This window comes from Microtus oregoni, unplaced genomic scaffold (assembly GCF_018167655.1).
Source record: "Microtus oregoni isolate MIOR12 unplaced genomic scaffold, Mior012 000027F_ref0000203, whole genome shotgun sequence".
Taxonomy (NCBI): Eukaryota; Metazoa; Chordata; class Mammalia; order Rodentia; family Cricetidae; genus Microtus; species Microtus oregoni.
In genome coordinates this window covers 28,096,583-28,110,748 of record NW_024543086.1, presented here as the reverse complement: position 1 = coordinate 28,110,748, position 14,166 = coordinate 28,096,583, and the positions used below count along the sequence as shown (strand labels likewise).

At 48.9% G+C, this 14,166-nt stretch overlaps 1 protein-coding gene across 3 annotated transcripts in view; it reads left to right on the top strand.

Annotated features, from left to right (window-relative positions):
* The first annotated feature begins 5,225 nt into the window (after nt 1–5,225).
* The window catches only part of Tvp23a (trans-golgi network vesicle protein 23 homolog A), a 34,788-nt gene continuing 25,847 nt past the window's right edge, over nt 5,226–14,166 (top strand). For all 3 annotated transcript variants that reach the window (XM_041675936.1, XM_041675937.1, XM_041675935.1), the window contains exons 1-2: nt 5,226–5,364; nt 5,612–5,691. In XM_041675936.1, coding sequence (XP_041531870.1) covers nt 5,356–5,364; nt 5,612–5,691 — 89 coding nt within the window. In that variant the 5' untranslated portion in view covers nt 5,226–5,355. The remainder of the gene's footprint in view (nt 5,365–5,611; nt 5,692–14,166) is intronic.

Below are 14,166 nucleotides of genomic sequence, written 5' to 3'. Positions count from 1 at the left end.
GACCTGACAGCCTTTAATGATGGTCTGGGATTTGAGGATTTATAAGATGGAATGAACAGTTTCCTTCCCATTTTGCTTTTGGTCACATGTTCTATTGCACAATAGAAACCCTAACCAAGACACTTAGCAAAGGCACGGTATATGTAATCTCCCTTCTTAACAGATGGCAACGAGGGTCTCTTATTCCATCCAGCTGCCCCCAGCAGTAGCCACCATCAGTCTCACCTATTGCATGACAAACTTGAGACTCAGAAGGTTTAGCAGCTTGCCAGAGATAGCCCAGCTGATAGAGGAGGCAAGCCCAGCTGAACCCAGCTGAAGAGGGTGTGGGCACTCAGGCAACTCAAGTGGCTGCCTGCTTCTGTTTTGTTTTTGTGTTTAGTGAAAGGGGGCAGGGCACATACCCCTGGGCCATTTCGCAGAGCTCAGTCATGCCACCCATCCAGAGAGAGTGTGTGGTGTGGCTCACAAGGCTTCCTCATCCAGTTTGGATAGGTGCCAGGGTCTTTCTCTTCAGCGGGTGCATTTCCCGTAAGTGGTGATTCTGCCTGCTGGCTCTAAGGCTCGCCAATCTCCTTTTGTCAAGGACAGCAGAGTCTTGTGCCTGCTGGCCAAGGCCTTTGAACTGTTTCCAAATAGTAACAACAATCTTGAAAAGTCCCCAGAACAGGACTCCAGTTCAGCCCAGGTCAGCCTCCTCCACTGTGTCAGGCTCAGAACCTCAGGGCAGAAACGTGTCCTGGATATACAGAGCAGCTGTTTGAGAGCTGGGCTGGCAGGGAAGCAAAGGCCCTGGGCTAGCAGTGTGTGTGTGAGTGGGGACTCGAAGCTCCAGACAGGACGTGCGTGGGTATCCACGCCTCTCTTTGCTCCCTGGTTCTAGAGCCTCACCATTTCTAGCTCTCTAGGCTGGGTGGAGACACTGCTGGGCATACTGCATGGGGTTATTCACCTTTTCCTCACTAACCACACAGCACCAGTGCCCAGAACGTTCAGGGAGCTTCCTTCATCTGTCTAAAGTTCATTTTTTCTTTTAGAGACACGATTCCCAACCTTCCTAAGGCTGCAACTCTTTAAAACAGTTCCTCATGTTGTGGTGACCCAACCATAAAATTATGTCATTACTACTTCATACTGCAATTTTGCTACTGTTATGAATCAAAATGTAAATATCTGCATTTTCCAATAGTCTTAGGCGACCACTGTGAAAAGATGATTCAACACCCTCAACGGAGTCGCGAGGCACAGGTTGAGAACCACTGATCTAGAGGTAAGTCCTAGACAGAGTGTGGGGAGGTGACAGCCCAGCAGGCCATTAAGACTAGAAGATTGAAGCTTATCAGAAAGCGCTAGGAAGGAAACAAGTCCAGCTGGGGTTTAGATCCTAAAACTAGAGAGAAGGCTTAGCCTGTGGGTAGGGTGTGAGCCAGATGAGGGACACTCCTGAGAAGGGCCTTCCTACTTTTGGCCCTGGGGGATTCGGGAAGGGAAGGATGTGGACTGGGAAGCAGCAGGTACAGGAACCCTGAGGTAGCAAGGAGTTTGGGACTTTCTAGGAATCTTAGCCTGGCGGGTGTTAACAGAGTATCGCAAGGAGTTAGGCCCACGTCAGGGAAGGAAGGTCAAAGGTTCTAACTAGGCAGGTCACCCTCTCTATGGGGCTAACATAACTGCATCTCTAGCTTCTAGGGTAAGGGTGGGTGGCTCTTATGCATTCTCCAGCACAGGAGCTATGGAGAAGGTGCTGGACCTCAACTACTCAGAGGAAACCAGAGGTCCAGGAAGCACCTACTTATGGGGTGACAGGCTCCGCTCTCTCAACCAATTGCAGAAGGCCTGTTCTGCCACATACATGTGTGTGTGTGTGTGTGTGTGTGTGTGCGTGCATTTGCACACACATACACCACACACATATGTGGCAGTACGCACACACACACACACACACACACACACACACACACACACGAGGTGAGGGCTAGACTGTCACTCAGTTGGTAGACCACTTGCCTGGCATTTACCAAGTCCCAGTTTCAGACATGGTGATACACAACAGTCGAGGTGCAGAACTGGGAAGATCTGGCAGAAGGCTATTCTTAGCTACAGAGTGAGTTTGACATCAGCCTGGAACCCACAAGACTTCATCTTAAAAACAAATCATCTAACCTAGATTCCTTAAGCTCAACTCTTTGAAGTCTGTCACTCACTGGTTCTGCTGCAAAGACAGGCACCTCATGGAAGGGTGAGTTAGACATAAGACCTTGTGCTGTGGGCCCACTGGTTCCTCAGATCCCAGCCCCTATGTGGATGACTGTCCCCAGGGCATAGTTTTTAAGCTTGCACTCTGAGAAGGGCATTTTATATGCACTATGTTCCAGTTCTTGCCATCTAGGATGGGGGAAGTGTGGTCACTTTAGAGAAGGGACATTGAGGTCAGGGAGATGGTGTCTCCCGCACAGGCCACCCATTCAGGCCTGGTGACAACCAGACATTGAGCTCTGATGGTTTCCAGAGCCTGGGCTGCATAGCCTGGGGCCCCTACAGGGGCTGGTCTGGCTCCAAGGCTCAGCTATAGGACCTGGGATAAGACTGAACCTTGAGTTTCTGCTCCCTGCCCCAAGTAGGCTAAGAGGAGCAGAGAGCATTGAAGAAAAGGCATTTTTCCACAAGTTTCTGCTCTAAGTACTCCCTATATTCCAAATACTAGTATTTTCCTTATGAGAAGTAGGTTCCCAAACCCCTCCCTGGAGACTCCAAAGGACTGGACCAGAATCTTCAAAGCTACCTAGTAAAAGGTAAAAGCCGGGAGGAACCTGGCATCTCTCCCTTCACTTTTTATCTCTCCTTGTGTTTATTTTGGACTCCTGCCTAATTCTAGGTATAGCCATGGGACTTACTAAGACTTGTCTGTTTACCTTCATTTCCCCTCAAGACTGAAGAGACAGGATAGTATGTGGGACCTGCAGTCGCCCAGGATTCCAGAACAGCAGACTTCCCTGGCGAACCGACTGCAGACACTGTCAGCCCCCATGGTGCAGCAGCACCTGGAGCAGATCACCTGGGAAGAGCAGGTTACTCCCCCGTTCATATCAGTGATACGAGAGTAACAATATTTTGGACCAATGGGCACAACCAAGCTGAACAGTGGGGGACAGGACCGTACCTCAGCCAGGACCGCCTCATCAGCGTACATAACACCTCTCGCTCCTGTCCCCTCTTCTAAACTAAGTTCGTATCTGTGCCCTGAAGACGGGATCAGCAGGCCCTGCCATCTGTTTCTTCCCAGTGTGTTGATCTAGTCTCTCCTGTCTCCCTCTCCCTCATCTCTCCTTTTGGAGTATGGGGCGGGTAGCTGAGCCTGGCTTATTGATCCTGCCAGAGCCCTGGCTTCTGCCCTCAAACCCCACTTACAAGGTGGCTGGAGCCAACTTCAAGGCTGATGATAAACTCCCTGCAAAGTGCTTGGTCTTTGCCCTCCCATCCTCTGCCCTGTGAGGACAGGCCAGGTCAGGGGGAGAACAGTCACCTCATGTGGCAGTGGTCATTTCTGAGGATCCCCACCCTGAGAGTGGCGTCCGTTAACCCTGATGGGGCTTCCAAGGGGGTTTTCCCAACTGTCCCCAGCTCAGGTGCTCAGGGTCAGAGGAAAAGCCCCTAAATGCTCACACCCACCTGGTCTCCACTGTGAACGCTTCCCCCAGTCCACTCCTGTTGGCTTTTCAGTGTCACATCTGTGCCTGGAGCCAGCTGTAGGTGGGGCTGTAGGCAACCAAACTTTCCAGAAAGCACAACCTCGGTAGCCATAGATCCTGATGCCTCGAGGGCAATCCCGGCCTTAATATCACTTTAGCGGAGGCAGATTCCATTCCCAAGCCCTTCCACAGACACTGCCACCTGGGAAGCTGGAGAGAAGACACTGGGTCTGACCCCTGTGAGCTTTGGCAATCCACTGTACTGATTCCAGTGGACTATGGTGGTGGTTGAGAAGTAGAGGATTTAGAAGCTTCTAGAACTGATGCTGGATGCTGGACTTGGATATATAATCTCCACAACAAACCCTCCCCATACACACATTCATTCACTCAATTCTCTGGAACCGCCACAATATTCCCTAATACACCACACACACACGGTACTGGGGACTGAACCGAAGGCCTCTTATATGCAAGGCAAAAACTCTAGAACTCTATAAAATACACACACACACACACACACACACAACTTCCTTTTTAAAATAAACTTTTAAGATAGGGTCTTATGAAGTTGCCCAGGCTGGCCTTGAGATTGTTCTGCTCCCACCTTCCTAAGTACTATGATTACAGGCCAACATTACCATGTCAGGCATGGTTTGGACAACACTTCTAAAGACTTGGCCTCTGAGGGGACCTTCTGTCCTAGAAGGAGTCCCCTCTACCCCTTCGCCAGACAGCATCTCTATCTCCAGAGGATCGGAGGTAAGGCAGCTCCTCACTGTACCCCAACCAGGGCCAGCAGGGAAGGAACTGCCATGGATCTCGTGGCCCAGTGTCCCCCGTGGGGGTCACCAGATAACACCTGCTTGTGGGCAGGGAGTAACATAAACCAGCAAAGCAGAAACAACAGGCTTGGCTAGTAGGGCGGGGATGTGCAGGGGGAGGAAAATTGTAGAGGTAGTGAGGTAGAAATTGGAAAGAGATGGGCAGGCCCGAGGGGAAGTGGAGTGATCCTGTTCTGGACCAGGAGAGGGCAATAAGGCCTTCACATGTCAATAGCTACCTCCTCAGCGTGCCCATTTCTAATACAAAAGTCCCCGAGCCAAGCAACATGATCCTGATCACACCTGGTTTGTGTGTTTCTTTTTCTATGCAGCCAGACAATGTTCTGCCTCAGATTTCCAGGTGTTGGGGTCACAGGTCTGTACTACTATGCCTGGCTCAGAAAAATCTGCTTTTCATAGAGCCTGAAAACTTTTCTTCCAACCTTAATGTTGCTTCTGAATACTAATGAACAGACATTCATTCAACCCTCTGGAATCTCCACAACACACACACACACACACACACACACACACACACACACACACACACACTGCCACCATTCCCTCACTGTCCAGGGTCCTGCAGGTCTGTCCGTTTCCCTGCCAGCAGCTCCAGGCTCAGCGTCTGTCACTGCTTCCCTGGGGATCCTCTCTGGAACCGCCGCCCTAGCCGGAGACTGCGCACTGCGCAGAGCCCCTCCCCCAACAGACAAGCAGAGCAAAGCTGTGGAGCCTGAGCTCTTAGCATCCCTCAGGCCCGCTGCTTGCTGGGCTTCCTTAACTTTGGGCGGTGAAGGGTGAAACTGGAGCCTGCGCTGTAGGGTCAACTGGTACCCAGGAGAATGAAACAGGTAGGGCTGCGGGGATGCCGTATCGTGAGGAGGATGATGGCAAAGAGCCTGAGGGAGGAAAATAGATGCGCTGGCCTTGGAGCCTAAGGCTGAACTGGGCCCCAGTGTAAAGAGGGTGGGGGAAAGCCTGGAGCGGTAAAGGGCTAAGACTAAAAGAAGCTCAGACCATCTAGGAGGAAAGGGCACTCTGCAGTGGAGGCAGGGTGTGTGTCAGTGGGGCCTGCCATCTGTTCTTGGTGTCCCCCAGGCCCTCGTGGACGATACTGAGGATGTGTCCCTAGACTTCGGCAATGAAGAGGAGCTGGCTTTTAGGAAGGCCAAGATCAGGTATGTTGGGCCAGTGGTCCCAAACTGCATTCATTCTCCAGTTCCTTTATTAAAATACACGGAGCAACTACCGTGTGCAGTTACATAAACCCTGCTGCTAACTTATGAGATGAAAAATTTATAGGGGTAGGAAAAATTTATCATGGTGAGGCAAGAGAAGGTTCCAAGAGATGCCCTCACTCACGCCTTCACCCAACCGTGCCGTGTTTCTTTGAGTGACTGAAAAGCAGGCAGCCTTAGCAGCGCTGTGTAGGAGGGGAGTCAGTGGGCCGCTGGGAAGATGAGAAAGTGCTTGTCCCATCCAAAGTCAGCTCACAGACCTGTTTGGCACCTTCAGCAGCCAGGAGGCAGCAGGACCAAGGTGGGGAAGTGATGTAGAAGCTTACTGGCCAGTGGTCTATGCACGGGACCCTCTAGAGACTTTCCCAGCTCAGCTGCACCCACTAGCACATTTGGAGCCGCGTCCCTGGTCCCTTTCTTTTCTTTTCTTTGCTTTTCTTTTCTTTTCTTTTCTTTTCTTTTCTTTTTCTGGTGCTGAGGATGGAACTGAGGGCCTTGTGCATGCTAGGCACATGTACTCTGTTACATCCTCAGCTATTCCTCTTCTCTCCCTCGGCCTTCAGATCTTCTGATTCCAACACAATAGTCCCTTAGAATGGAGTACACTCATTCGCTCCCTATGGCCACTATACCAAATTATCCTAAACGTGCTGGTTTCATGTAACTCAGCTGGTGGAGTTCCTGCCTAGCACGCAAAGAGCTCTGGGTCCCATTCTGTACCTAGCACTAAATAAACTGGACATAGTGGCACACACCTGTAATCCCAGTGCAAGGGAAGTGGAGACATAAGGGTCAGAAGTTCTGGGTCATCCTCAGGCACCTCGTGAGTTCAGGACCAGCTTGGACTCCATGGGCCTCTCTGTTTCTGTCTGTCTCTATCTCTGTCTGTCTCTCTTAGATCCTTTACTAAATGAAGATGCCAAGTCCCTTTTCCAAAAGCTGTAGCATCCACAGGTTCCAGAGACTGGGACCTAGGTGTTGAAGACATTATCCATCTTCCCATACTGTAGGAGCCGGAGTCTTAGGTGAAGGAGTTTTTGGGGCATCGAGGCTGGTGAGGACCACCTGTGTGCCTGCCCCTGGGCTGCTGGCTGGGGTCATGCCGTGTGCAGGACCCAGCCCCTGCCTGTGGAGTTGCCTGGGCTAGTGTATAAGGACACTTGTGCTGTATGAGGCTCGAGTCCTGCCTTGCTGTGGGGCTGCCCTATACAACCCTCGCTTGCTTACTTTCAGCTGGCTTTCTCGGAGCCCCTGCTTAGGGAATGGTACCAATCACCATGACTGGGTCTGTCCTACATTAATTAACAATCAAGAAAATTCCCTGCAAACATGCCCACAGACCAACCTAACCTGAATAAATTCATGTTGAGATCCTTCTCAAGTGATTCTAGGTTGTATCAAGTTGACAGTTAAAATCAACCAGCCCACATTCACCAGGTATAATGTGGTGGTTACTAGTTACCTGTGGCTACTGAGCATTGGAAGTGTGGCTAGAGATATAGGATTTGATTCTGTTAATTTTAATGTAAATCTAAATGGCCACATGCAGCTGCTGTACTGGATGAATCAACTCTAGAGCTCTTTTTGCCTGGAAGGATTTTGTTGGGGTCAGGACTGCAGGATGAAGACAGTGCCTTAGTCTCTTTCTGTTGCCATGATAAAATACCAACTTTAAAAGAAAGCAGTGTAAGGAAGGAGGGGTTTAGTCTGGCTCGTGGGTCAAGATCCAAGTGCAGCATGGTGGGAGTCTCCATGGCAGGAATATGGTACAGCAGGTCAGAGTGCATCTCTAGTCAGGAAATGTGATGCTTCTGTTCAACTCCATTTGTATATATGGTCTAGGAGCTAAGCCCAGGGAATGGTGCTGCCCACAATGGATGGGACCTCCTGCTTTGTTGTAATAGGAGACGGGCTGCGTCCCTGGCACCCGGCTAGCTTTACACCCGAAATAATTACACGGAAACTGTATTCTTTTAAACACTGCCTGGCCCATTAGTTTCAGCCTCTTAACCCATTTCTAATAATCTATGTAGCACCACGAGGTGCGCTTACCAGGAAGATTCTAGCCTACATCCATCCTGGGTCGGAGCTGAATCGCGTCTGCCCGGGGGAGGGGAGCATGATGTCTCTGAGCTCACTTCCTCTTCCTCCCAGCATTCTGTTCTGTTTACTCCACCCACCTATGTTTTAACCTATCAGGGCCAAGCAGTTTCTTTATTGCTTAACCAATGAAATCAACAGATTGATATATGACACTCCCACAACACTGCTTCCATCGGTTTACTCAAGATAACCCACATTGGGCATCCCTGTGTCCCAGATAATTCTGGATCTCCTTAAGTTGGCAGTTGATTTTCCACCGTAGACTAGTGTAGGAACAGAAGAAAACAGAGGTGAGGAGGGAGGCCCAGAACACCTGGGAGGGACAGTTCACCTTCACTGTATGGTAGTAAAGGTGTGGGTGATGGAGAGGGAATTGGGGAGACAGATTAGTGTATAAAGCACTTGCTAAGAAAGCATGAGGGCCTGAGTCAGATCCCCAGAACTCACAGAAAATGGTGAATTTACCTATGTGTTCCTATAACCCCAATGCTTTGACACTGGAGACAGGATTCCTGGGGTTTTCAGGCCACTAGCCTAGCAAAATAAATAAATAAATAAAATATGAGGTCCAGGCTTAGTAAGAGACGCTATCTCAAGGTTAATGCCCTCCTCTGGCACCACACACACGCACAAACATACCGCGTGTGGAGTGGAGACAGGTAGTCAGGAGTCAAGGATGATGTTCAGGCTTCTGGTCTGGGGCCCAAAGTTAAAGGAGAACTTGTAGAGCTTTGAATGGTCCCTAATGGTCTGTCATGGAGCCTTTAGCTTCAGTGGGCACCAGGGAGGGCACCTGGGAGCTGGAGGAATTACACTTACCGTAGGTCTGGATGCAGCTACTCAGCAGTCTGAGAGCTGCAAGCCCAGAATCCTCTGATGTGCCAATGCTGATTTATCAGCCTCCATGGACTTCGTGGGATTCCCAAGGGCTCTGATGTGTAGGCAATCCTGAGAAAGAATGCACTCAGCAGTGTGAAGAACTAGGTTCTTTGTTTTGTTTTGGTTTTGGTGTGGTTTGTTGAAATGGGCTCTCACCCAACTGCAGGATCCTTCTGCCTCCACCCCCAAGTGCTATGATTAGAGATGTCACCCCCACACCCGGCATAAAGTGGATTCTATTTGTTTACTTTCTTGCTTACTTTTTTGACAGAGTCTTATGTAGTTCAGTCTGGTCTTGCTATGATCTTGAATCTCTGATCCTTCTGCCTCTTCCTCCCAAGTGTTGTTGACAGGTGTGTGCCACCATACTTGGTTTGTGGGGTTCTAGAATGTCTTAGTTGTGGTTTCTATTGCTGTGATACAACACCATCACCAAAAACAACTTGGAGAGGAAAGGGTTTATTTGACTTACAACACTCAGGTTACCGTCCGTCACTGAGGGGAGTCACGGCAGGAGCACAGGAAGGAACCTGGAGGCAGAAACTGAAGTAGAGACCATGGAGGAACGCTGCTTACTGGCTTTCTCTGCATGGTTTTCCCAGCCTGCTTTCCTACAGCGTTCAGGACCACTTGCCCAGGGTGTACCATCCCCACTGAGCTGGGCCCTTCAATATGGATCATCAATCAAAAAAACACACTCCAACCTTGCCTATAGGCCAATGTTATGGAAGCATTTTCTCAGTTGAGTGTCCTGCTTGCCAAGTGACTCTTGCTTATGCAAGTTGACATAAAACTAATCACATAGCACTTGAACTCAGGACCTACACAAGCATTTAAGGGGATTCTTGACTGAGGTATCTGGGTAAATTTGGGGGGGGGTGGTGGTCCATGAACCTTTGAAAACTTTTGTCTGGGTTTCACGTAGGTCATTCTATGAGTTATTAAAGAGGCCAAGGTCCGCCAAATTCTGAATCACTAGTATAACTTGAAGACCATTGTGGGGAATTTCTTGTTTATTTCCCAGTTGCAGTAGGGAATTCCTAATCCCATGTTGACCACGCGTTGATTGCATGTTGATGTCAGATACTCTCATAGAAGAGCTACAGCCAGAGTTCACATCTTTCCTTATCTCTCAATGGCTTAGGGACTGTGGACAGGTCAGCATGCCTTGCCTCCACTGACCAGTCTGTAACATACAAAGGTTTGACCAGCTTGACCTTGGCATGTGACTGCCAAACAGCTTACTCAGTAACTATTCAGTGACCAGGTGCCCAATGTGTGCCCTGTAGTTACTGCCTATGGTTCCAGGTCAGGGAGGTACAGTGCTGAGGTGGGGGTTCCTTGGGCACCCATGGAAGGTGTATTTCCACAACATAGCTGAAGAGGGCATGCCTGCCAGCCTGTGCATGCGTGTGAGTGTGAGCGTGTATGAGTGTGTGTGTGTGTGTGTTTGAGAGAGTGTGCGTGTGAGTGTGAGCGTGTATGAGTGTGTGCTGAAGAGGACATACCTGCCAGCCTGTGCATGCGTGTGAGTGTGAGCGTGTATGAGTGTGTGCTGAAGAGGACATACCTGCCAGCCTGTGCATGCGTGTGAGTGTGAGTGTGTATGAGTGTGTGTGTGAGAGAGAGAGAGAGAGAGAGAGTGTGTGTGTGTGTGTGTGTGAGAGAGAGAGAGAGAGAGAGAGAGAGAGAGAGAGAGAGAGAGAGTTTTGAGGCAGGGTCCTCATATGTAGCCCAGGCTAACCTCTGTATACTGATACTACAGGATTGAGTTATCATACCCGGTCTGTTTGTTTTATTTTACCGTGATTTTTAAAAAGACAGCACTGTGTCTGATCTCTCTTTTCTGCTGTGCAGGGCAGTGGTGCTGGGTAAGTTCACATCGCTGCAAATCAGAACTTTTTAATCCTGCAAAAGTGAAACTCGGTGTCCGTTAAAGCATCTTCCATCCCATTAACCACCTGCTCGCCGCCGATCTACTTCCTGTCTTTGTGAAGCTGAGGGGCCATTTCATAAAAGCGGAATCATGAAGTTTGCCCTTTATGGCCACCTCTTTTATTCACTATAATGTTTTCAAGGCTTTTCCCTGAAGTTTCTCCTCCTTCAGACTGAATATTAGTCCATTGTGCGAGTCTGACACACTCACTTACAGACACTTCCACTTCTCGGCCCTTGTGACTAACACTGCCCTACAAATGGGTTTGCACACCCCACCTTTGAGACGGTGCCTCAGATTTTTTTTTTTTTTTTTTACATATAGTCCCAGCAGCAGGGCTGTGGGCTGGATGAAAGTTCTCCTTTTATGTTTTGAGGAACTTGTGAGCCGTTTCCCAGAGCAGCCACATCACTTTACAGTTGGTGGACTCTCCATGCCTTTGCTAACGCAGCGTTTTCTGGAGGGCTTTTTGTTTGCTTTGAGTTGCTGTGCTTTTGGTTTTTGAGGCAGGGTGTCGTGTAGCCCAGACTGGCCTTGAGCTCCTTTTGTCGCCAAGGAGGACATGGGGTTTCTGGTTTTCCTGTCTAGTTCTGGGACTCCAGGACCATGCCTCCATATCCAGTCTCTGCGGTGCTGGAACTGGGCCTAAGACTTCATGCTATAACTCCAGTCCAAGAGATGTTTTCTTCTATTGAAACGGGATCTCTTTATGTAAACCACATGGGCCTCACACTCATGTATCAAGGAGTCATATCATGTGGATGTTCAATCTAAATGCAGCTGGCATACTGTCAACTCACTGACAGTCTGAAGCTCAGTGTGGCTTTGGGTTCATTCACAGAGATGTACAACTATCACCATGACCTCATTCCATAATGATTTCACCATCCCAGATGGAAACCCTGTGCCCATGAGGCAATCACTTCCCATTTCTCTTTCCCACAAGTTCCCAGCTGCCACCAGTATACTTTATAATCTGCTTATTCTAGGAATTTGATATAAATGTCAGGATTTTCCAGAAATATAGAAATAGCCTGTATGTATATGTATGTATATGTACATGTATAGATGTGCATGTATATTTGTATGTATGTGGGAATGTTACAGGTGTCTGTGAGTGAGTGTATGTGTATTAATGTGTATATGTGTTTGTGTGATGTGTTATGTGTATGTATGTGTTCGTCTGTGTGTATATATGGAATCAATAATTGTACATTATATATATTTTGGTATATGTATGTATGTATGTACGTACATAATGAGAACTTGGTTCACATGATTTTGGAGTCTGAGAAATCCTAGAGTCTATTAACAAACTGGAGCTCCTGTTAAGTTGGTGAGTCCAAAGTCTTTGGAGACCTGAGGTCTGTGACATGAGGCCCAGTCTGAATCCCAGGGCTCCCACTGTACACAGTTCAGTCTGTGTTGAGTCTGGGCTGGGTACTCTGATGTCTGAGGGTAGAGGAGATTAGTGTCCCAGCTCAGCCTGAGAGTGAACTCTTCTTCCTGTACCCTGTTGCTCTATGCTCAGGCCCTGGTAGAGGTCTGCACCCCACCTGCTGGCGGACTCCTTTTCATGGCCCCCATTCAAATTCCAGTCCCTTCTGGAAACATCCTCAGAGACATACCCACAAACAGTGTCTTATCAGCCTGCTAGGTACCCCTTAGCCCAGTGAAATTAGCATATGAAATTGGTGGGTGGGGGGGGTATGTGTGCACGAGTGTGCACAGGTATGTGTGCATATGTGTGGAGGCCAGAAGTCAACCTTGGCTCTCATTTTTCAGGACCCATCCACCTTGTATTTTGAGATAGGGTCTCTCCCTGAGACATGGGACCTGCGTCTTAGGCTGGGCTCTCTGGCCACTGAGCCCCCGAGAGCTGCCTGTCTGTTTCTCAAGCACTGCTATCACAAGTAGGAACTACCACGCCTGAATTTTTTCATGGTTGCTGGGATTGAACTTGGGTCCTTACGCTTGTACAGCAAGCACTGTACCGACTGAGCCATCACCGATTCCAGGTTTGTCTTTGCCAGTTTAGCCTTCATGGATTCCGGGTTTGTCTCTATCTGGGTATTTAGCCACATTTAATTCCTCTTTATGGCCAGATACCATTCTATGGATGTACCATTCATAAGCTGCAGGGTATTTGCGCTGTTTCTGCTTTTCAGTTCTCAGAAATAGTTACTAAGCATTTGTGTCGATGTATGGTGGTGGGCATGTGCTCCAGTTCTCTTGGGTACTCACCTAGAAGTGAAATCCCAGAGGCTGGGATAGCTCAGCTATACTGCACTGGGGGGACTTTTAGCCAGCTTGGCAATTGCATGGTATCCGGGGCTTCTGGTCAGGGAGACCTAGATTTGGACCTCAATTCAGCACCATGATTTTGGAGTCTGAGGAATCCTAGAGTCTATTAACAAACTGGAGCTCCTGTTAAGTTGGTGAGGGTCCCAGTCCAAAGTCTTTGGAGACCTGAGGTCCGTGACATGAGGCCCAGTCTGAATCCCAGGGCTCCCACTGTACACAGTTCAGTCTGTGTTGAGTCTGGGCTGGGTGCTCTGATGTCTGAGGGTAGAGGATATTAGTGTCCCAGCTCAGCCTTAGAGTCGCAGATGACTGTGGAGGCATGGATGGCTTTTGCGTAAAGTTGTCTCCTGCGCTCCGTGGAAGGACACAGGGCAGAGGTCACGCACCTGCGTCTCACCAGGAGACCTAGTCCCTCTCCCCTTGGCCTCTGCCGTTCCTCTGGGCTGTGTTTTGCTGTGGTGTGTGTAAAGAGGCATTGGGTTCCAAGGCACCACTCAAGGCTGCATGAACATGTTTATTATTTTATTGATCTTGTCCCTTCTGGGTCCAGCACGGGTGTGCAAGCAGGTCCTGGGTGGGAGTGAGATCTTGTGCAGAGGATCTTCCTGAAGCTGGCTGCTGTCTCTCCATGGAAAGCTGTGCTCACTCTTTCTTAACTCTTTTATTTTAAACATTCTGCTTTTTGTTTTATTTTATTTATATTTATTTATTTATTTATTGGTTTTTCAAGGCAGGGTTTCTCTATGTAGCCCTAGCTGTCTTGAAACTCATTTTGTAGACCAGACTGGCCTCCAACTCACAGAGATCCACCTGCTTCTGCCTCCTGAGTGCTAAGATGAAAGGCGTGTGTCACCACCACCTGGCAATATTCTGCTTTTTAAGACATTTCTTTTTTTTTTTAATGTGTGTGTGCACATGCATGTACCCAGCATGCTTGTACTTTCAAGGCACCGTCTGCATGAAGTCCTAGCGAATCCAGATGCCGTGGCTCTCTGGCACTGTCCTCTGCAGTGGAACAATCCTCTTCTCCCATGCTGACTTGGGGGGCTGACCTGCATCCGGGTGTCAGTGCCACTTTGTCTGCAGAGCATGATCAAAGTTTCTCAATTGCTTCAGTCTGGGGGAGTGCGTGTGAGTTTTTAAAATATTTATTTTATTTTATGTGTATGATTGTTTTACCTGCATATATGTAT